Below are 24,805 nucleotides of genomic sequence, written 5' to 3'. Positions count from 1 at the left end.
CAAGGAAATTTCATGACTGGACTTGTTGCACAGGTGGCATCCTATCACGGTACCACGCTGGAATTCACTGAGCTCCTGAGAGCGACCCATTCTTTCACAAATGTTTGTAGAAGCAGTCTGCATGCCTAGGTGCTTGGTTTTACAGACCTGTAACCATGGAAGTGATTGGAACACCTGAATTCAATGATTTAAATGGGTGAGTGAATACTTTCGGCAATATAGTGTATATCTTTAAATATATCTCACTCTGCTGCTATAAAACCCTACGCTGCTAACTGTATATCAGAATATGTGTTATGTTGGCCAGTACATGGTTACTCTAAATTACTTTAAATTAGAAATGTCTTTTGTATTTATTGTAAGCCTTTTTGTATTTATTGTGGTGTTGTTTATCTGCACTGTGCATATTGTATTGTCTTGCACTTTTTTTTCTATGTTGCACCCTGGTCCTGGAGGAACATTGTTTTGTTTCAATATGTACTTGAATACAGCTGAAATGACAATAAGCCTCTCTTGAACTCTTGAGACACACACAGTCACCTGCTGTAAGACCAAAAGTGTTCGGATACCATCAACGTCATGCTTGCACAAACACACGCAGTCACCTGCCTGAGGAAAAGTATTCAGACCCCCACCGACTGCATAAACAAAAGTATATGGACATCACCAACTGTATGACCAAAAGTATTTGGACACCACTAACTGCTTGACAAAAAGTATGACCAAAAGTTTTCGGATGCCACCAACTGCATGCTTGCACAGCCACAAACAGTAAACTGCCTGAGCAAAAGTATTCGCACCCCTACCAATTAAATGCTTGCACGCACATACACACAGACACACACACACAGACACACACACACTTACCTGCATGACCAAATGTACTTGAACGCCACCAAATGTATGACCGAAAGTATTTGGATGCCACCAACTGCATGCTTGCACAGCCACAAACAGTCAACTGCCTGAGCAAAAGTGTTTACACCACAAAAACTGCATGCTTTTCCACACACACAGTGGCCTGAATAACCAAATATATTTAGACGCCACCCACTGCATGACCAAAAGTATTCGGACGCCACCAACTGCATGCTTGCTCAGACACACACACGCTCACCTGCCTAAACAAAAGTATTTACACTCCACAAACTACAATCCCAAATCAGAAAACGTTGGGACAGCATGGAAACACTAAATAATAAAAAACAGAGTTTCTTACATCTACTTTAATTTCATTGCAGACATTATGAACCTGAGATATTTCATGTTTTGTCAACTTAATTTCATTTATTAATAAACAGCAATTCCTGCATTTCAGGCCTGCAACACATTCCAAAAAATTTGGGACAGTAAAGCATTTAGGACTTTGTAATGTTGCCGTTCCTTTTCACCACACTTAAGAGTTTTGGCACCGAGAATACCAAGCGATTTAGTGTTTCAGGTTTTATTTTGTCCCATTCTTCCTGCAAACCCATCTTAAGATGTGCAACAGTATGGGGTTGTCGTTGTTGCATTTTTTGTTTCAAAATTCTCCACACATTCTCTATTGGGGACAGGACAGGACTGCAGGCAGGCCAGTCCAGTACCCTCTTCTTCTGCAACCATGCCTTTGTAATGTGTGCAGCATGTGGTTTTGCACTGTCTTTTTGAAAAATGCATGGATGTCCCTGGAAAAGATGACAGCTTGAAGGCAGCATATGTTGCTCAAAGATCTCAATTTACTTTTCTACATTAATGCTGCCATAACAAACATGGCGTCCATTTTTTCCAAAAAAGGCCTGGAATGCTGATTCATCTGACCACAATACACGTTTCCACTGTGTGATGGTCCATCCTAGATGTCTTCGAGCTCAGAGAAGTTGACGTCGCTTCTGGACATGGTTAACATAAGGCTTCTTTTTTGCACAGTACAGTTTTAAGTGGCATTTGTGCATGTATTGTAGTGCTTGACAAAGGTTTGCCAAAGTAATCCCTTGCCCATGAAATATTTCGGGTTCAAACTGTCTGCAATCAAATAAAAGTCAAAGTAAATGTAAGGAACGCTGCATTATTATTTTATTTGCATTTTCCATACTGTCTCAACTTTCTCTGATTTGGGGTTGTACAAGTTTGCACACACAGTAACCTGAATGACCAAAAGTATTCGGAGGCCACCAGCTGAATGATCAAAAGTATTCGGACGTCACCAAATGCATGCAGACACACACACACACACCTGCCTAAACAAAGTTATTCAAACCCCTACCAACTACATGCTTGAACACACAGTCACCTGCATGACCAAAAGTGTTCAGATGCTACCAACAGCATGCTTGCACAGACACACACTTACCTTAAACACACAATATTATTATTATTATTATTAATAGTATTTAATCTCCACATACTCTGCTGAGCTTCAGGGAATGCACCTCCTTAGTTTTTTTTATGACCTGCACTCACTCACCCACCCTCCTCCATTAGTCCTTTTATTCATTAATTTTCTTTCCAGTCACATTCATTCACCCTAGCAAAAACCAATTACATCTTTGCATTCATCTATATAAGCAAAGGTATTCACACCCCTTCCCCTCACATACATACTTGCACACACCCAAACTACCATTTAAAACACAACAGCAAACACCCACCATCCCCATAGCAACCACTTACCAACCACCTAGCAACAGCTTAGTAACCTCGGTACACCCTGGCAACCACCTATCTACACCTTAGCAGCCACAAATCTACACTCAAGCAATCAATTACCATAGCAACTACCTGTCCCACTACTAACACCCCCACTAAATACATGGACACACACAATCAAGTAGCTGAGCAAACGTATTCACACCCCTCACCAAATGCATACTTGCATACACACAATCACATATGTAAGCAACACTATTCACTCATATTTCTCACATACAGACATTCCCAATCTCACCAAAAGTACAGTATATTGCCAAAAGTATTCACTCACCCATTCAAATCATTGAATTCAGGTGTGCCAATCACTTCCATGGTTACAGGTCTGTAAAAACCAAGCACCTAGGCATGCAGACTGCTTTTACAAACATTCGTGAAAGAATGGGTCGCTCTCAGGAGCTCAGTGAATTCCAGCGTGGTACCGTGATAGGATGCCAGTTGTAAAATTTCCTTGCTACTACATATTCCACAGTCAACTCTCAGTGGTATTATAACAAAGTGGAAGCGCAACTCAGCCATGAAGTGGTAGGCCACGTAAAATGACAGAGCGGGGTCAGCGGATGCTGAGGCGCATAGTGCGCAGAGGTTGCCAACTTTCTGCAGAGTCAACCTTCAAAGGCTTTCAGATTAGCTCAATAACAGTGCATGGAGAGCTTCATGGAATGGGTTTCCATGGCCGAGCAGCTGCATCCAAGCCTTACATCACCAAGCGCAATGCAAAGCAGCGGATGCAGTGGTGTAAAGCACGCCGCCACTGGGCTCTAGAGTAGTGGAGATGTGTTCTCTGGAGTGATGAATCACGCTTCTCCATCTGGCAATCCGATGGACGAGTCTGGGTTTGGCGGTTGCCAGGAGAACGGCATAGACATAAAGACATGGATGAGCGAGTTTGGTGTGAAAGAACTTGACTGGCCTGCATAAAGTCCTGACCTCAAACCGATAGAACACCTTTGGGATGAATTAGAGTGGAGACTGCAAGCCAGGCCTTCTCGTCCAACATCAGTGTCTGACCACAAATACGCTTCTGGAAGAATGGTCAAAAATTCCCATAAACACACTCCTAAACCTTGTGAAAAGCTTTCCCAGAAGAGTTGAAGCTGTTATAGCTGCAAAGGGTGGGCTGACATCTTATTAAACTCTATGGATTAAAAATGGGATGTCACTCAAGTTTATATGCGTGTGAAGGCAGACGAGCGATACTTTTGGCAATATAGTACACCATTGCTGAACTGCAATCTCACTGCAATTTTCTTCGACAAATGCCTCTCTCCAGTTATTATTCAGTCCATTCATCCCATTGATAGCTCTTTGGCTTGTATACAGTTTTTGAATAAGCACACTTATTTACCTGCAATGCACCGGTTTTAATTCCATTCAGTTCCATTCATTTTTTAAAAGGCACATCAATCTACTATACTTCTGCTCAACTGATAGACACAGTTTTAGATATACTATCTCAGGGCAGGCCCACCAGCGCAAATTTAAAGTAGTTTTGAGCAGCATTCATTTCTCTTTTTTCCTCCTGATCCCTCATTTCTCCCAGTTAGTCCATGCATTTAAACCTTTTGAATGTGTATGTGTTCTCCTGTAGTAAAGTGATTAAGCATTTGAGTATGGTGATCATGTAGCCATCTTAAATTTGAATAAAGGCTCATTTAAGTCAATAAAATATATATTTATTGGTTCAATGACGATTGGGTGATGCAGTGGTCCATTACGCTAACCCACCAATGCTGAGATCCTGGTTCAAAAATCAGCTGTGCTATATCAGTCAGATGAGGGTCCACATATACAGGATGTATGTTGCTGACTAAAGCAATGCCATGGATTGGCACCTTGTTTGGAATATTCCTACCTTGTGCCAAGTGATTCCTAGGCAACAGGACCTGCCACGACCATTACCAGTATAAAGCGGTTGATAAAAATAAAAAATTTGAACGTTTCAGCACTGGATTGGAAATAAAAGTTATCTTTAATAAAAACAAATAATAAACAAAAATAACAATATTAGCAGTAATGATCTTACCTTCTTAATTCAGTGTAGCCATTATGTCTCATGTTCATAATGTTGCTTAGTAGATGGATAAAGCGATTTAGACTCTTCACTTGTTGGGAAATCCTGTTATAGTTCTCCAAAGCCTCCTGGTACTCCCTGTAAATAAACCATAAAAATGCACAACCATTTAAAAAATAATTGTAATGTAAATAAAAAATAGATGAACCACTATAAGTGGAACAACTGATGACCCTATGAACACTGCTATTTTTAGTATTCTGAACACGACCCCCCCCCCCCCCCCACACTTAAATTAGAGATGTAGCTATATTCAAAAATCTTATTTCCTATATTGACTTTTTATACTAAACAATCAATGGTGCCAAATGTAAGTCACACCTGCACACCATACCAGTTTAAAGATCGTCCCTTACAAGTGGACTAGTTATCCACAAAGTCAGTACTGTTTACTGAGCAACATTTAGACATTATTCCCAGATACCATGAATATTTTCTTTACTGGTCACACACGGTTCTTGTAATAATCAAGTCATGGTCATAACATCTAGGCCTGTTTTGACAGATCCAGACATTTGAGTCCAGATATGCTTTTAACAAACACAGAAAAAAACCTACAGTGAGCAGTGCTAGTACATCTTTGTGGAATTTGAAGCAGATTAATGTTGGTGAGTAAATTATTTCTTGTTGTCTGTCAAAGTCCAGATGTCTCCAGACTCTGGAGGGAATGATGCTTGATTTGCATGCACAAAGGAAGAAGTAGATTGGGGTTCTGTTTCTCTTGTACTAGTTGGTGAACAGACCCTAGTGAATTTGAGATGTCACTTTGAGCTCTGACCCTTATCGCTTTTAGTCCTTGTGGGCCCATAAATGGGGAAGAGCTTTGTAGTGTGAAGATTACGTGTTGGGTGGTTGCAAAACACGCATGGGATGCTTGTGAGTGTGGGGGAGAAAGCTTGGGATTCTCTTTTGGGGTCATAAAATCTTAAGATTAAACAGAACTAAAGCACGAGGGGCCCTTTGAATGCATATTTTAGAGACAAAGTTCTATTGAATAATGAACCAAAACTGAAACTGTTTAGTTATGTGGATCAGTGGTTTGTCTGGTGCAAGAAAAGTAAGGCTTATGACCAGAAAAATACTATTATTATAGTCAAGCATTTCTGCGACAGGAACTGGCAATCTTGACCATGTGACAGGCATCATGGATTCACAGAAATACTAAGGCATTAAAAGAAAATGTTAAACCAAAGGTATCGGTTCTGGAATATCCTTGTTAGGTTTACGCAGAAGTGTGTGTTCCTGTACCTTGAGCTCATATAAAACAACTTGACCAAGATTTGTAACGGACCCTGACCAGGAGAAGAATCATTTGCTGAATCTCGTGCACAAGGAGAGTGTGTGTGAGAGAGAAATGGCTAAGCTACATGTGACCGTTTCAGAGAGAAGAAGAGTTTTGATATAAACAAAACTAATTAACCCAGTTCTACTGTTAGCCTATAATTAGAAAACAAGGGTGCATGCTCAACTCTAAAGCTGTGCAAAATGGAAAAAATAGTAGAGCAGAAGCAAAGCTTCGATTTGCATTTATATGTACAAAATCATAAGTAAAACTAACATCAAACAACTCTAGAATGGCCCTCATAGTCTCTAAATTGTATATACAAGTTACCAAATTGTTTAAATGCATGTATTTTTTTTATATCCCCACTTACACCTGCAATAAGCTACTGCAATACCGGCATGGAGCATCTGCTTATATACCTGAGGAGTTAGGTCTCTTGGTAACAAGGCGGATGAACAAGGTGGTGAACAACCACCGTCTACTGTGCTTCATGGAAACATGGCTTCATGAGAATGTACCGGATAGACTAACTGGCTTCTCTAGCTGGTTTCTCGCTAGTTCGTACAGAGGGAATTCAGAGGGGACTGGTAAGAAGAGAGGAGGTGGTCTTGCGACAAATAAGCTGCGACAAAGAGTGCTAGTGACATTATTTATTTTGTCACCGCAGGACTTCAGACACAACATCTTAGCGCTCTTAATTATCTGTTTTGTCTCCCTCTCTCCTGTCCTGACCAACTTTAAACAGTATGTCAGCTGTGTGTAGTGGAATTTAAGAATATTCCATGAATTATTCCTAAAAATTCTTTCTTCATCTGTCTATTTTTCCTGAGGCCGTCATACATTCAAATGACCTCTCATGCCAGGGTCTGTTTAATCTTAGGATTTTACAACCCCAAAAGAGAACCTCAAGTTGATTCCCCCACATTCACAAGAACCATAAGGGTCACAGCTTGGAACAACTCTGTTCTTTCATCTCAAGTGATAACTTCTTTCACAATCTATCTTGGGAAAAGAGACACCAGAGAAGGAACAAGAGAGTACAAGAAGGAACAGAACCCCACTTCCACTACTTCCTCGCTTGGGCATGTAAATTAAGTGTACTTTACTTCAGAATCCCAAATCTGGAGTTTCAAAGGCCAGGGGCCAAGACAATTTACTCCCCTCAAACCAAACTCCCACACACTCATCTGGAATTCCAGTGACTTCCAGTGAAATCATCATTTAATATTTGTTGTGTGTGTAATAGTTTGATGATCTGAAACATGTAACAAACGGGTGACAAACATGCAAAAAATTAAAGAAATTGAAAAGAAGGCAAATACTTTTCCCAGAACTGTATTTATTCTAAATTTAAAGGTTTTGTAACAGGTTATTTAACAATGGTAAACCTGCCCCTGCCCCATTGTTTTGTTGGTGTCAAAATTAAAATTTCTTTGTATTTACAAAAATACAAGTTGGTCAATGAAGGCCAAGATTGAAATCATAGACACACACACACACACACAAAACATACCTGATGATGCTGTCTCTGTCTCCTTGTTGGTCTTGCTGTACGCTAATTTTGTGTTTTAAACGGTTGATCTCGCTGTCAAGACTTTTGGCTGTTCTCCTTACATTTGGACACACTGGGCAGATTTCTGAAGCTTTTTCCATGGAAGCCTGATACATAAAAGCTAAACATGCTTAAAAAGCAGACAATGCATTAAACATTTACATTACAAATAAAACTGCCTGCTTATAGCCATCAGTAAACAACAACAAAACGTATAATTACACTTATAATTCAATTTATTAGCATTTGTTAGAAAATTATATTATTACCCCGAACAAAAGGAAATGCTATAAAACTAAGCATACACCATATTTGTAAGAAATGGATTTAAAATGTGTTCCCATATTTCTTATGGTAAAATGTACCACTCATTTCTTTATCAACATGCTTTTCATTTTAATTTATGCACCATTTCTAAAGATCACCTAAGCATCAATAATAAATGTTTTACTAATGTTTTTTGTGAAACATGCCTTTACACATCACATATTTTGTTGCTTATTCATTTGCCTTTGTTACCTCTCATAAATACTGTTCCTGATGGCCAAAAGCTACAACATTTCCAATCCTGATGCTAGAAAATTCCTACTTCTGCCATGATGTTTACCCTTATTTCCAAAAAATTGAAAATGGTATGGTCTATCTTTGACACAAAAAATATCTAAACTGAACATTTGTCCTATGTAGCAGGGCACACCTGGGGCAGAGGAGAGCTGCTGTATCCCAAATGTCACACCATTTGCTGAATACAATACAACATGAAAATCAGAAAAAAAACCCCCACTAAAAACATCTTCCTGCACACGGTCACTGAAACTGTCAGCAATAACCACAAATGCACTTTAGAAAATGTCACTGAGACCATCAACAATACCCACAAATAATATTGCATTTATCCACAAACCAGTGTTGCACAGAACTAGTCTGTGCTCTTAAATGTAAATGTGGTTGTCAAAATGTTGTCTTCTGCAGATAATGCTAGTATCTCAAAATGCTCCAGAAAAAAAAGTGTACAGAGTGCTTTATTTGTTCAAATTTCTTTAAGTGCAAAAGTAATGACTAGGTTTTATATGGCTGTTCAGTGAGCAGTCCACATACAGTACATGGCACAGTTTCTTGCATTGTAAATCCTCTTAATAACAGTTGCAAGGACTTAGTGAACAACCATTAATATGACCATGGATCATTTTTTTCTTAGTAAAAACAAAATGGTGTCTATTGCAGAAAAAAAGTCAAATACATAAAATCGGCACTATTAACTCTCACTCAGCTGGGAATAAAAAACTATACAAGATTAATAACAGTATAATTATTAATGTTATATTATTATATTAATCATATAATATTTAGGATTTGGTAAAGTAGTTTAAAAAAGTAAAAACATTTAAAATTAACAAAAAATATTTGTTACATTCACCACTTCAAGAGGCTTCAGCTTTCAAGTTCCAGGACTACACTGCAGAGAGAATCTGTGTAATACTGATGAAATCCGGCTTAAGCAACTGCAAACCTAGTCCATGTAACAACATGTAAGTTACCTCATACAAAAGGTTTAGAGTAAAATGTGTTAAATAACACTTGTCATATAACAGATATAACAGTCATATAAAAGCTCCTTTAAGCCATCTGAGGAGCTCTGCTATTGGTTTTTTTCCTCATAGCTTGCACCTCAGTATAAATGTATTCTCTCTACAAACCCATAATCACATGTGTAATCACATCGCATGTTCTTATGTATTAAAGTTTCTTGATAACCTCAATAAAGAAGTCATACTTGTCAGTTCTCACACTGTATTAGGCTGGCAAGTACATCCAGCTGTTGACCAATAATATATGCAAGCAACTCTGTTAGGGATGAATATTGTCCAATCATGCATTTGCAGCAGGTTTAGGATGATTTCCAGAAACAAATCTGTGACAGCATATAACATACAGTGTATCACAAAAGTGAGTACACCCCTCACATTTCTGCAAATATTTCATTATATCTTTTCATGGGACAACACTATAGACATGAAACTTGGATATAACTTAGAGTAGTCAGTGTACAGCTTGTATAGCAGTGTAGATTTACTGTCTTCTGAAAATAACTCAACACACAGCCATTAATGTCTAAATGGCTGGCAACATAAGTGAGTACACCCCACAGTGAACATGTCCAAATTGTGCCCAAATGTGTCGTTGTCCCTCCCTGGTGTCATGTGTCAAGGTCCCAGATGTAAATGGGGAGCAGGGCTGTTAAATCTGGTGTTTTGGGTACAATTCTCTCATACTGGCCACTGGATATTCAACATGGCACCTCATGGCAAAGAACTCTCTGAGGATGTGAGAAATAGAATTGTTGCTCTCCACAAAGATGGCCTGGGCTATAAGAAGATTGCTAACACCCTGAAACTGAGCTACAGCATGGTGGCCAAGGTCATACAGCGGTTTTTCAGGACAGGTTCCACTCGGAACAGGCTTCGCCAGGGTCGACCAAAGAAGTTGAGTCCACGTGTTCGGCGTCATATCCAGAGGTTGGCTTTAAAAAATAGACACATGAGTGCTGCCAGCATTGCTGCAGAGGTTGAAGACGTGGGAGGTCAGCCTGTCAGTGCTCAGACCATACGCCGCACACTGCATCAACTCGGTCTGCATGGTCGTCATCCCAGAAGGAAGCTGACGCACAAGAAAGCCCGCAAACAGTTTGCTGAAGACAAGCAGTCCAAGAACATGGATTACTGGAATGCCCTGTGGTCTGACGAGACCAAGATAAACTTGTTTGGCTCAGATGGTGTCCAGCATGTGTGGCGGCGCCCTGGTGAGAAGTACCAAGACAACTGTATCTTGCCTACAGTCAAGCATGGTGGTGGTAGCATCATGGTCTTGGGCTGCATGAGTGTTGCTGGCACTGGGGAGCTGCAGTTCATTGAGGGAAACATGAATTCCAACATGTACTGTGACATTCTGAAACAGAGCATGATCCCCTCCCTTCGAAAACTGGGCCTCATGGCAGTTTTCCAACAGGATAACGACCCCAAACACAACCTCCAAGATGACAACTGCCTTGCTGAGGAAGCTGAAGGTAAAGGTGATGGACTAAACCCAATTGAGCACCTGTGGCGCATCCTCAAGTGGAAGGTGGAGGAGTTCAAGGTGTCTAACATCCACCAGCTCCGTGATGTCATCATGGAGGAGTGGAAGAGGATTCCAGTAGCAACCTGTGCAGCTCTGGTGAATTCCATGCCCAGGAGGGTTAAGGCAGTGCTGGATAATAATGGTGGTCACACAAAATATTGACACTTTGGGCACAATTTGGACATGTTCACTGTGGGGTGTACTCACTTATGTTGCCAGCCATTTAGACATTAATGGCTGTGTGTTGAGTTATTTTCAGAAGACAGTAAATCTACACTGCTATACAAGTTGTACACTGACTACTCTAAGTTATATCCAAGTTTTATTTCTATAGTGTTGTCCCATGAAAAGATATAATGAAATATTTGCAGAAATGTGAGGGGTGTACTCACTTTTGTGATACACTGTATGTACTAATTTCCTAATTCATATTAGACCAATAACTATCTGCCCTGAGGGCTTAAGGACAAAAGCATCTGGTCTGGACCAAGATTTTTGGGAGCAGTTTAGGACGCAGTGTACCAAGTCCACCCAAACTGCACCAAACTTCGAAAAATCAGGTTGCTTTTCCCCCAGAATCGGAAAGACTTTTGGAGTGCATTTGTATAACCCCAGTGGTGTTGTGAAAACTGTGCACTTACCTAGACACATAACTATATTATAAAAAGACTAAGCAATGAAAGTGCTGTGGTAGCAAATGGGTATCCATCTGGCATTTAGTTAACTGAAATCAGTGCATTTCCAAACCCTTACATTTCTCTTCTATAGCATCCCCAGTGGAGATACAGTATGTACTCATTTGAAGATTTAAATATCACCTTTTTACCAGTGTCAGTATTTAAAATGAGATGGAGGCACTGTAATATAAAGTATTAAGTGTAGACCCTTTTATGTTCCACAAGAGTTTTCCTGCATTGTTGCTGCTGCAGTTTATATTCCTTCGGATGCTAATGCTAATGTAGCTATGACAGATCTTTGTGCTGCTGTTAGCAAACTTCAAACTATGCACCCAGATGAGAGCCTTTATTGTTACCGGGGACTTTAATCACTGCAGTTTGAGATCTGGACTTCCAAAGGCCTCGAAGCTCAGTCAGCTTGGTATCAGCACATCACTATGTAACTGGATTCTGGACTTCCTAACTAATAGACCCCAGTCTGTTAAGTTAGGCAACCTTTACTCATCTTCCATCACTGAGTACTAGAGTGCCGCAAGACTGTGTGCAGAGTTCCCTTTTATACTCCCTGTTCACCTAAGACTGTGTTCCTGTTTATGATTCCAATTTCATTATCAGGTTCGGGCACCACCACAGTGATAGGTCTTATCAAAAACAACAGAAATGAAACAGTCTACAAAAAGGAGGTTCAGCAGCTGGTTGCATGGTGTGAGGACAACAACCAGGAGCTGAATACAGTGAAACCTAAAGAGATTACCGTCGACACATCAATCCAAGTCAAGCATCACTACTTCCTACAAAACTTTAAGAAAGCCCACTTGTGCCCCAAAATACTTGTGGACTTCTACCGCTGTACTATTTATAGCACTCTAACAAACTGCATCTCTTTGTCATACGGCAATTGCTCCGCAGCTGACCGAAAAGCTCTCTAGCGGGTGGTTAAAACTGCCCAACGCATCACCAGCACCCAGTTACCCACCATACAGGACACTTATTACAAACATTCCCTAGGCAGGGCGAGAAACATCTGCTTTCATCTGGCAGGCGTTACGGGTGCTCTTGCACCAGAACACTCAGGAAGAGCTTCTTCCCCAAAGCCGTAACCCTCCTGAACTACACTACATCACTTTAAAAAGAATCACTGCACCCCCACCAATATGTCTGACAAACTTGGCTGAACATGTTGGACAGCTACAGAAAAAAGTGTTAGTGTGCTGTTTCTCTCAGGTGATCTGTTCACTTTACTTGTCGCCATCGGACGTCACCCGGAATCCTTAGGTCACAAACCATTGAGACTGTGTCTGTTTACCGTGGCAGGTGTAAGCCAAAACAATATCAAAAAGTATGTCATAATAACTTAATTAAAATTAATCTAAATGAGCATCATGAAAACCATAGTAGAGCTAAACTAAAGATAGGACTTCTAAACATCAGGTCACTTGCATGCAAAACAGTAATTGTAAATGAAATAATTACAGATAATTGTCTTAGTGCACTTTGTTTAACCGAGACCTGGGCTAGACCTGATGAGTATCTAGGTTTAAATGAAGCATCTCCTCCGGGTTACAGTTATGAACATATGCCACGTCTTAGTGGTCGTGGTGGAGGAATAGCCACAATTTATGATAAAGACATACAGGGGTTGGACAAAATAACTGAAACACCTGTCATTTTAGTGTGGGAGGTTTCATGGCTAAATTGGACCAGTCTGGTGGCCAATCTTCATTAATTGCACATTGCACCAGTAAGAGCAGAGTGTGAAGGTTCAATTAGCAGGGTAAGAGCACAGTTTTGCTCAAAATATTGCAATGCACACAACATTATGGGTGACATACCAGAGTTCAAAAGAGGACAAATTGTTGGTGCACGTCTTGCTGGCGCATCTGTGACCAAGACAGCAAGTCTTTGTGATGTATCAAGAGCCACGGTATCCAGGGTAATGTCAGCATACCACCAAGAAGGACAAACCACATCCAACAGGCTGTCTGAAAGGGATGTTCGGGTGCTAACCCGGATTGTATCCAAAAAACATAAAACCACGGCTGCCCAAATCACGGCAGAATTAAATGTGCACCTCAACTCTCCTGTTTCCACCAGAACTGTCCGTCGGGAGCTCCACAGGGTCAATATACACGGCCGGGCTGCTATAGCCAAACCTTTGGTCACTCGTGCCAATGCCAAACGTCGGTTTCAATGGTGCAAGGAGCGCAAATCTTGGGCTGTGGACAATGTGAAACATGTATTGTTCTCTGATGAGTCCACCTTTACTGTTTTCCCCACATCCGGGAGAGTTACGGTGTGGAGAAGCCCCAAAGAAGCGTACCACCCAGACTGTTGCATGCCCAGAGTGAAGCATGGGGGTGGATCAGTGATGGTTTGGGCTGCCATATCATGGCATTCCCTTGGCCCAATACTTGTGCTAGATGGGCGCGTCACTGCCAAGGACTACCGAACCATTCTGGAGGACCATGTGCATCCAATGGCGGTGCCGTGTATCAGGATGACAATGCACCAATACACACAGCAAGACTGGTGAAAGATTGGTTTGATGAACATGAAAGTGAAGTTGAACATCTCCCATGGCCTGCACAGTCACCAGATCTAAATATTATTGAGCCACTTTGGGGTGTTTTGGAGAAGCGAGTCAGGAAACGTTTTCCTCCACCAGCATCACGTAGTGACCTGGCCACTATCCTGCAAGAAGAATGGCTTAAAATCCCTCTGACCACTGTGCAGGACTTGTATATGTCATTTCCAAGACGAATTGACACTGTATTGGCCGCAAAAGGAGGCCCTACACCATACTAATAAATTATTGTGGTCTAAAACCAGGTGTTTCAGTTATTTTGTCCAACCCCTGTAGGTCTTACTGTAAAATCATCTCCCACAACAAACTTGTTTGAAGTTCTTATCTCTGACATAGCCAATAAATGTTCATCTGATAAAACTAGTATGTTTAAGCTGGTTACTGTTTATCGACCCCCTGGTCCTTACTCAGAATTTCTTAACGAATTTGCAGATTTTCTTTCTAAATTAGTCTTATCAACTAAAAATGCTTTAATTGTTGGTGACTTTAATATTCATTATGAGGATAAGTGTAATCCACTCAAAATTGCGTTTGATTCTATTTTAGAATCCTTAGGCATCACCCAAAATGTAACAGGACCCACTCACTGCTGTAAACATACCTTAGATTTAATACTTACTTATGGTATAAACATAGACAACCTGGTAATCGTACCACAGAATGACTTAATTTCTGATCACTCGCTACAAATTTATGAAGTGTCCCTGTCCAGTAATATACAGCAACCACATCGTTTTAAATGTAAGCGCACTATTACATCTGCAACTGCAGCATCGTTCATAAACTGCCTACCAGAATTACCAAATATATCAGCATCAGAACCTAAAGAACTAGATCAGGCAACTCAAAACCTAGAGACCGTACTGCGCACAACCTTAGATAACGTAGCCCCACTCAAAACTAAACTGATTAGGGAGAAAAAACTTGCTCCTTGATACAATGACCACACATGCGCACTTAAACAAGCAGCACGGAAATTAGAACGCAAGTGGCATCACACTACACTGGAAGTGTATAAGATTGCTTGGAAAGATGCTCTAACTGAGTATAAACATGCCCTTATAAAAGCTAAATCTTTATATTATTCGTCCCTAATAGAGAAAAATAAAAACAATCCTAGATTCCTTTTCAAGACAGTGTCCAAATTAACTAAAAACGTCAATGAAACTGAATCTAATATACCACCTGACTGTACCAGCGATGATTTTTTAAAATTCTTTAATGACAAGATAGAAAAAATACGACTTCAGAGTCAAAGTGTGTCACTTGCCAATGTTAAGTATGGACTCACTCTGAGCAGAAGTGGTGATAATAGTAACGAGTTAATCCAACTAAATTCCTTTAATCCAATCTCCCAAAATGAACTAACTGTGTTGATTAAATCATCGAAGTCATCATCGTGTATACTCGATCCTGTTCCAACTCGTTTACTTAAAGATTTACTCCCAGCTATTGTACAGCCCCTGCTTACATTAATCAATGCATCCCTTAGCCTTGGGTATGTTCCTAAATTGTTTAAAAGTGCCGTTATTAAACCCCTGATTGAAAAAACCTAATCTTGATCCACATGTTTTATCTAATTATAGGCCAATTTCAAACCTTCCTTTTGTCTCTAAGATATTAGAAAAAGCCGTTTCCAAACAATTATGTTCTTATTTGAATGAAAATTGTATTCATGAAAAATTTCAATCAGGATTTAGACCCAACCATAGTACCGAAACCGCATTAATTAGAGTAGTTAACGAGTTGTTAATGTCTTCTGATAATGGATGTGTATCTTTTTTGGTTCTATTAGATCTTAGTGCAGCGTTTGATACGGTCGATCATAACATTTTACTGGAGAGGCTAGAAAATACAGTAGGTGTTAAAGGACTCGCACTCTCTTGGTTTCAATCATATCTGACTGACCGCTTGCAATTTGTTTATGTAAATAATAAATGCTCGGAAACTACAAAAGTAAAGTGTGGTGTTCCACAGGGGTCGGTACTGGGACCGCTATTATTTACACTATATGCTTCCACTAGGTGAAATTATTCATAAACATGGCATAAAATTTCACTGCTATGCAGATGACACACAGCTGTATATATCAGCCAAACCAAATGATACTGACACAATCAGTAAGATAGAAGATTGTGTAAACGACATAAAAAACTGGATGTAGTGTAATTTTCTTTTACTTAATTCAGGTAAAACTGAGGTTTTACTTGTTGGCTCTAAAGCTGCAAGAGACAAGTTGTCCAACCTGGTGCTAAACCTAAACACTTTCTCTGTTACTCCCAGCCCAGATGTAAAAAACTTGGGTGTCACAATAGATTCAGATCTCTCCTTTGATACACACGTTAATAATATTACTAGAGTTGCTTTCTATCATTTGCGTAATATTTCTAAAATAAGAAATATACTATGTTAATGACGCTGAAAAACTGATCCATGCGTTTATAACTTCTCGGTTAGATTATTGTAATGCTCTTCTAACTGGATGCTCTGGTAGATCCATAAACAAACTCCAGTTAGTTCAAAATGCAGCAGCTCGAGTGCTAACTAGAACTAAAAAATTTGATCATATTACTCCTGTTCTATCATCTCTACACTGGCTGCCAGTTAAATTCCGCATTGATTACAAAATACTTTTACTAACCTATAAAGCGCTACATGGTCTGGCTCCACAGTATCTGAGTGAAATAATTAATCACTACAACCCAGCGCGTCCACTTCGCTCACAAGATGCAGGGTTACTTATAGTTCCTAAAATTAAAAAGACCATAGCTGGTGGAAGAGCATTTTCTTACAAAGCTCCACAACTTTGGAATAATCTTCCTGCCTCTGTTCGGGATTCGGACACAGTCTCAATGTTTAAGTCTAGACTGAAAACATATTTATTTTCTCAGGCTTTTGATCAGTATAGACAAAGGCGCAGAGCTTGGGGGTTCTTGGTCATAGAAACTTGTGGTGATCAGGGACGGGTTGCTGTCGTTCTGCCTCTCCTGTCCGATCACTCCGGTTTGGGTAGGAGAGGTGGGCGCTGATGTCCTGTGAAAGCCTTCATATGACCTTGTTACCCGCTTGCTCTCCCTTTTAGTTATGCTGTAATATTTAGGGCTGCCGGAGTCTAAAACTCTCTGTAAAACTGTTTTACTCAACTAGCATTGTACATTATTAACTACATTCTTTGTTGTTTTACTCCAAAGGCATTCTGATGGAAACCTGTTTACCCGTCGAGGTTAACGATTAAAGTCGAGACTGCAGTGACAACGATGCTGCTCCTGCCGGATGTGACGGGTCTGGAGTAATTGCACCAAGAATGACAAGAAATCACTACAGACTTTATTGAAGACTAGAGCGAATAACAACTCTATTATTATTTATCTATTTATTACCAGTTATAACTTTTAGATAATTTAATTCTGTGTTTGTATGCTTTGTGTAAATCGTGCATTTATTTAAAGTATCCTCCAGACCACCCAAGAAGGATGGGCCCTGCTGAGTCTGGTTCCTCTCAAGGTTTCTTCCTGTAATTTTCAGGGAATTTTTCCTTGCCACAGTCGCCCTCGGCTTGCTCAACAGGGGTTTTTGTATCTGTTGGTCCTGGATTTTGTAAAGTTGCTTTGATACAATGTCTATTGTAAAAAGCGCTATATAAATAAAGTTGACTTGACTTGCTAAACACAGAGACACATCAGCTATCTTTTAATTTCCTTTTAGGTTTAGAGCTTTGTATGATGGGCTTACAACAGTCATATGTCTTATTGCTGTGACAACCAACAAATAGTAAGGTTTTGGACTGGTCCACAACCAAACTGCTTTCAGGGGCTCTAGAACAGGTGGGTACATTTAGGTAAAAGCATGACTTCTTTAGTGAGTTTGACTACATAATCAGGATCTACAACCCTATGTCATTAAGATGAATCGATATTCACTTTAAACAGCAGAGGGCACTGGCGCTATATTTTTTTATGTGCAGCATTATTATGCATAGTTTGTGCCTACCTCGGAAATAAAATGACATCATTATGTAGATAAATTAAATATAAGCACAAATAGAAGTAATAAATGGAAACTTTGTCATAACTTGTCTTCAATTTAATTTTGTTTTAAAAAATCGGAAAAAATCGTATCGTGATCCCAGTATCGTGAATCGTATCGTATCGTGGGTAGAGTGTATCGTTACATCCCTACTAAGGATGCTAGCTAGAAACCTGGGCAGTGTTTGATAAATATCATACTGAGCTCATGGCTTGAATCACCAATGCTACAACCCTTTCTTTTTATTCACATTCACAAATTATTGACCTTTCAAGAATTCGTCTGAAAATAGACATCAGCTTGATAAAGTAATTGTTACTTTTTGTACTTTAATATTAGATTTTTACATTTTTTTATTTTATTTAATAATACCTTAATTTCTTGCTCCTTATCTCCCAAGATATTCCGTAAAGACTGGATGTTGTTGATATGGGCTTTACGTTTATCCTCATAATGTTTATGATGGTGCTTGCTCTTCTCTACTTCCTGGTCACTCAGACTCAACAACTCCTGGGTGCAAAAATAAATTAAACATTTGAATGAATTTGACTTAATGTAAAAATAAATCTCACACACACACACACACACACACACACACACACACACACACACACACACACACACACACACAGAGAGAGAGATGTATATACAAGGTGAGTCAAAAGTCGCAGGACACTTTCATTTACAGTGTATCACAAAAGTGAGTACACCCCTCACATTTCTGCAAATATTTCATTATATCTTTTCATGGGACAACACTATAGAAATAAAACTTGGATATAACTTAGAGTAGTCAGTGTACAACTTGTATAGCAGTGTAGATTTACTGTCTTCTGAAAATAACTCAACACACAGCCATTAATGTCTAAATAGCTGGCAACATAAGTGAGTACACCCCACAGTGAACATGTCCAAATTGTGCCCAAAGTGTCAATATTTTGTGTGACCACCATTATTATCCAGCACTGCCTTAACCCTCCTGGGCATGGAATTCACCAGAGCTGAACAGGTTGCTACTGGAATCCTCTTCCACTCCTCCATGATGACATCACGGAGCTGGTGGATGTTAGACACCTTGAACTCCTCCACCTTCCACTTGAGGATGCGCCACAGGTGCTCAATTGGGTTTAGTCCATCACCTTTACCTTCAGCTTCCTCAGCAAGGCAGTTGTCATCTTGGAGGTTGTGTTTGGGGTCGTTATCCTGTTGGAAAACTGCCATGAGGCCCAGTTTTCGAAGGGAGGGGATCATGCTCTGTTTCAGAATGTCACAGTACATGTTGGAATTCATGTTTCCCTCAATGAACTGCAGCTCCCCAGTGCCAGCAACACTCATGCAGCCCAAGACCATGATGCTACCACCACCATGCTTGACTGTAGGCAAGATACAGTTGTCTTGGTACTTCTCACCAGGGCGCCGCCACACATGCTGGACACCATCTGAGCCAAACAAGCTTATCTTGGTCTCGTCAGACCACAGGGCGTTCCAGTAATCCATGTTCTTGGACTGCTTGTCTTCAGCAAACTGTTTGCGGGCTTTCTTGTGCGTCAGCTTCCTTCTGGGATGACGACCATGCAGACCGAGTTGATGCAGTGTGCGGCGTATGGTCTGAGCACTGACAGGCTGACCTCCCACGTCTTCAACCTCTGCAGCAATGCTGGCAGCACTCATGTGTCTATTTTTTAAAGCCAACCTCTGGATATGACGCCGAACACGTGGACTCGACTTCTTTGGTCGACCCTGGCGAAGCCTGTTCCGAGTGGAACCTGTCCTGGAAAACGGCTGTATGACCTTGGCCACCATGCTGTAGCTCAGTTTCAGGGTGTTAGCAATCTTCTTATAGCCCAGGCCATCTTTGTGGAGAGCAACAATTCTATTTCTCACATCCTCAGAGAGTTCTTTGCCATGAGGTGCCATGTTGAATGGCACCTCATGGCAGTGGCCAGTATGAGAGAATTGTACCCAAAACACCAAATTTAACAGCCCTGCTCCCCATTTACACCTGGGACCTTGACACATGACACCAGGGAGGGACAACGACACATTTGGGCACAATTTGGACATGTTCACTGTGGGGTGTACTCACTTATGTTGCCAGCTATTTAGACATTAATGGCTGTGTGTTGAGTTATTTTCAGAAGACAGTAAATCTACACTGCTATACAAGCTGTACACTGACTACTCTAAGTTATATCCAAGTTTCATGTCTATAGTGTTGTCCCATGAAAAGATATAATGAAATATTTGCAGAAATGTGAGGGGTGTACTCACTTTTGTGATACACTGTATATGTATATACTATGGCTGTCAAACGATTAAATTTTTTAATCGCGATTAATCTCAGAACTTCATATAGTTAATCGCATTTTTTTTTTTTTTTTACATTTACATTTTCAGCATTTAGCAGACGCTTTTATCCAAAGCGACTTACACAATGAGCAATTGAGGGTTAAGGGCCTTGCTCAAGGACCCAACAGTGGCAACTTGGTGGTGGCGGGGCTTGAACCGGCAACCTTCTGTTTACTAGTCCAGTACCTTAACCACTGAGCTATCACTGGCCTTTTTTAAAAGGAGGTGGTTTTAATGTTATGGCTGATCGGTGTACATACACTAACATACACAAAAACTCATTCACAATCGACACAGTCTTGTTCCCTGGGTTCTGACAACTCATACTAGTGACTATATTACTTGCATCTTTGCACAATATTGCATTGTTTTTGCACCTTATTCTCACCTTATTCTACCTGCTGCTATATAAACCCTACACTGCTAACTGGACATCAGAATACGTTTTTATTAGGGCTGTCGAAGTTAACGCGATAATAATAACGCGTTCCAGTGTTGCCAGATTGGGCGGTTATCCGATTTTGTTAGAAAACAATTTAATAGCATTGAAATAACACTTCTGTTTAAAAGAAAATATTCAGTTTTAAGAAGCACCAGCATTGTAGAAGGCTATTAAAAGTAAAGTCAATTTTCAATGCTGATTTGGCTTAATAGTGTTGGTCAGTCTGTATCATATTCTTGAAATGATAAAGTATTGCAAAGGAATATTTTTGAAATTCTTCCTCATAATGTTAAGGTTGCTATATTTTGGTTTTTCACTTGTCAGGGAAAATTAAGAGAGAAAAAAGCTTATTATTATCATGCGTGTGATATATATCATTTACGTGATCTGCGTATCACATTACCACTGTACGTCACTGAGCTGATATGTCTATCAGGTGACCAGCGGGTAACGGCGTGTTATGTTTAAGTGTGATGCTCCAAGTTGTGGATTAAGCAATAAAGACAACACGTTCTCCACATAACTAGTGTCATTTGTATTTCGTGGTTAAATACCAAATATAACAATGCGGGTCTTCGTGATGTAATTCTACATGGCACTCACTGCCTGTATAGGTAAATTTTTCCTGTACAGAACGGCACTATTTTTTAAAATCGCGTTAAATTGAGATCGCGTTAATGCGTTATTATCGCGTTAACTTTGACAGCCCTAATATATAATGATTAGCAACAACATTAAAACCACCTCACTCACTGTCAATTTTATCAGCTCTACTTACCATATAGAAGCACTTTGTAGTTCTACAATTACTGACTGTAGTCTATCTGTTTTTCTGCACGCTTTTTTAACTTGCTTTCACCCTGTTCTTCAATGGTCAGGACCCCCAGAGGACCACCACAGAGCAGGTATTATTTAGGTGGTGGATCATTCTCAGCACTGCAGTGACACTGACATGGTGGTGGTGTGTTAGTGTGTGTTGTGCTGGTGGATGAGTGGATCAGACACAGCAGTGCTGCTGGAGTTTTTAAATACCGTGTTTACTCACTGTCCACTCTATTTCACACTCCTACCTAGTTGGTCCACCTTGTAGATGTAAAGTCAGAGACGATCGCTCAACTATTGCTGCTGTTTGAGTTGGTCATCTTCTAGACCTTCATCAGTGGTCACAGGATGCTGCCCACGAGGTGCTGTTGGCTGGTTGGTGGACTATTCTTAATCAAGCAGTGATTGTGAGGGGTTTAAAAACTCCATTAGCATTGCTGTGTCTTATCCACTCATACCAGCACAATACACACTATATACACTATATTGCCAAAAGTATTCACTCACCCATCCAAATCATTGAATTCAGGTGTTCGAATCACTTCCATGGTTACAGGTGTATAAAACCAAGCACCTAGGCATGCAGACTGCTTCTACAAACATTTGTGAAAGAATGGGTTGCTCTCAGGAGCTCAGTGAATTCCAGCGTGGTACTGTGAAAAGTCCAGTCGTGAAATTTCCTCGCTAATACATATTCCACAGTCAACTGTCAGTGGTATTATAACAAAGTGGAAGCTCTACATCACCAAGCGCAATGCAAAGTGTCGGATGCAGTGGTGTAACGCACGCCACCACTGGACTGTAGAGCAGTGGAGACGTGTTCTCTGGAGTGACGAATAACGCTTTTCCGTCTGGCAATCCAATGGACGAGTCTGGCAATCCGATGGACGAGCCAGGAGAACGGTACTTGTCTGACTGCATTGTGCCAAGTGTAAAGTTTGGTGGAGGGGGGATTATGGTGTGGGGTTGTTTTTCAGGAGATAGGCTCAGCCCCTTAGTTTCAGTGAAGGGAACTCCTAATGCTTCAGCATACCAAGAGATTTTGGACAATTTCATGCTCCTAACTTTGTGAGAACAGTTTGGGGATGGCCCCTTCCTGTTCCAACATGACTGCGCACCAGTGCACAAAGCAAGGTCCATAAAGACATGGATGAGTGAGTTTGGTGTGGAAGAACTTGACTGGCCTGCCTGAGTCCTGACCTCAAACCGATAGAACACCTTTGGGACGAATTACAGTGGAGACTGCGTGCCAGTCCAACATCAGTGTCTGACCTCACAAATGTGCTTCTGGATGAATGGTCAAAAATTCCCATACACACACTCCTAAACCTTGTGGAAAGCCTTCCCAGAAGAGTTGAAGCTGTTATAGCTGCGAAAGGTGGGGCGACATCATATTAAACCCTATGGATTAAGAATGGGATGTCACTCAAGTCCTATGCGTGTCAAGGCAGACGAGCGAATACTTTTGGCAATATAGTATATAGTAGTGGTTAGGGCTGGGCGATATATCGAGATTTTATAAAATATCGATATATTTTATATTTTATATTTTATACGCCATATAAGATAAGACAATATCGCTTATATCAATATAGATGTTGCGTTCCAATTAGATCCGACAGTTCGTCTTTCTGGAGATGGTTCGGATGTTGTAATAGTTACACAGTAACATGAACGATTAGCTCTGAGTTCTATACGGTAAATAAAAAAATAATAATGCAAATGTTAATGTTATGGCGACTGATGTAAAATAATGTATAAAGTCCAAACATGTGAGTGGGGGTTTAATGAGAACGCTACTTTTAATGTCACACAAGCTCAGTGCAAAACAACAGAAGAACATAAGCACAGCCGGAAACATTTCTGATATCTTCCCTACACACTCGCTCCCTGCGCCCTATAGTGCACTTAACATTCTTAAAGGGCCAGACAATATATTTGTAATTCACATTACATGACAGGTGAGACGTTAAAAAACAACAAACTTTTTCTTTAAAAATAGTTAAAGCTTCCCCAGCATGAATGTTAATAAAAGTGCCTGTAAAAAATTTGGAACATGTAGCTTTGTCTCAGAAGTGTCTTTTTGTTATTACCTTATGGGATGAAAAAATATTGAGATATATATCGTATATCGTTGTTCAGCAAAAAAATATCGAGATATTATTTTTGATCCATATCGCCCAGTCCTAGTAGTGGTAGTGGTCCTGGGAGAGTCCTGATCATTGAAGAACAGCATGAAAGGGGGCTAACAAAGCATGCAGAAAAACAGATAGACTACAGTCAGTAATTGTAGAACTACAAAGTGCTTCTATATGGTAAGTGGAGCTGATAAAATGAACAGTGAGTGTAGAAACAAGGAGGTGGTTTTAATGTTATGGTTGATCGGTGTATATACTGTATATATACTGTGTGTGTATATACTGTATATATATATATATATATATATATATATATATATATATATATATATATATATATATATATATAGAGAGAGAGAGAGAGAGAGAGAGAGAGAGAGAGAGAGAGAGAGAGAGGATTCTAAACAACAGCAAGGAATATGAGCTCCTGAAATTTTAAGCTTTTTTTGGACATATACGACGGTTAGCAGTAATCTAAACTCTGGATGAATATATCAGGCACATTTAGAGCAATTTTTGGATCAATCAACTAAAAAGAAGAAGAAGAAATACAACTAACAAGTTTTACCTATCAACTCAGGCCCACTCAGTCAAATCAAAACAACAGAGACTGACTAACAGAGTGGAGAAATCTGGAAAAAAACAAGAAAATCACAGGAAAACAACAACCAATCAACAAACCAGGCTGAGTTGGCTAATAAGAAAGGGGGTAAGCTTATTTTTGTGTATATTTTTATGTATTTGAAACATGTATAAGGACTGTTAGCTGTAACTCAGTTAGACAGAATCTTCAACTGCCACCAACTGCCATTAGAATCTGTCAGTTTGAAAATGAACACAATACTGAGCCAGCAAACTGAGCACAGCCTCAGCTCTCTAACTATCAGCTACCCTGAAGAGGCCAACAGTGAGAGTAAAAAGAAAAAATACAAGGCAGAAATACTGAGAGAACACCCTGAGACACTCCGAGCTGATTTCACTCTGATCAATGGAAGAGAAGTTAAATTTGACCTGGTGTTCTACACTGATCACCCAGATATTTGGCACACTA

General features: G+C 40.1%; 1 protein-coding gene across 3 annotated transcripts in view; it reads right to left on the bottom strand.

The window, feature by feature from the left end:
* Positions 1-24,805, bottom strand: part of si:dkey-119f1.1 (Structural maintenance of chromosomes protein 6-like) — a 164,488-nt gene that overhangs the window by 41,772 nt on the left and 97,911 nt on the right. For all 3 annotated transcript variants that reach the window (XM_063004092.1, XM_063004094.1, XM_063004093.1), the window contains 3 exons: positions 18,376-18,513; positions 7,561-7,706; positions 4,715-4,840 (listed from right to left, as the gene is read on the bottom strand). In XM_063004092.1, the coding sequence (XP_062860162.1) occupies positions 4,715-4,840; positions 7,561-7,706; positions 18,376-18,513 (410 nt within the window). The remainder of the gene's footprint in view (positions 1-4,714; positions 4,841-7,560; positions 7,707-18,375; positions 18,514-24,805) is intronic.

Source organism: Trichomycterus rosablanca, chromosome 11, assembly GCF_030014385.1.
Source record: "Trichomycterus rosablanca isolate fTriRos1 chromosome 11, fTriRos1.hap1, whole genome shotgun sequence".
Taxonomy (NCBI): Eukaryota; Metazoa; Chordata; class Actinopteri; order Siluriformes; family Trichomycteridae; genus Trichomycterus; species Trichomycterus rosablanca.
Note: the sequence above shows the minus strand (reverse complement) of the source record. Positions and strands in the feature narration are given on the sequence as shown.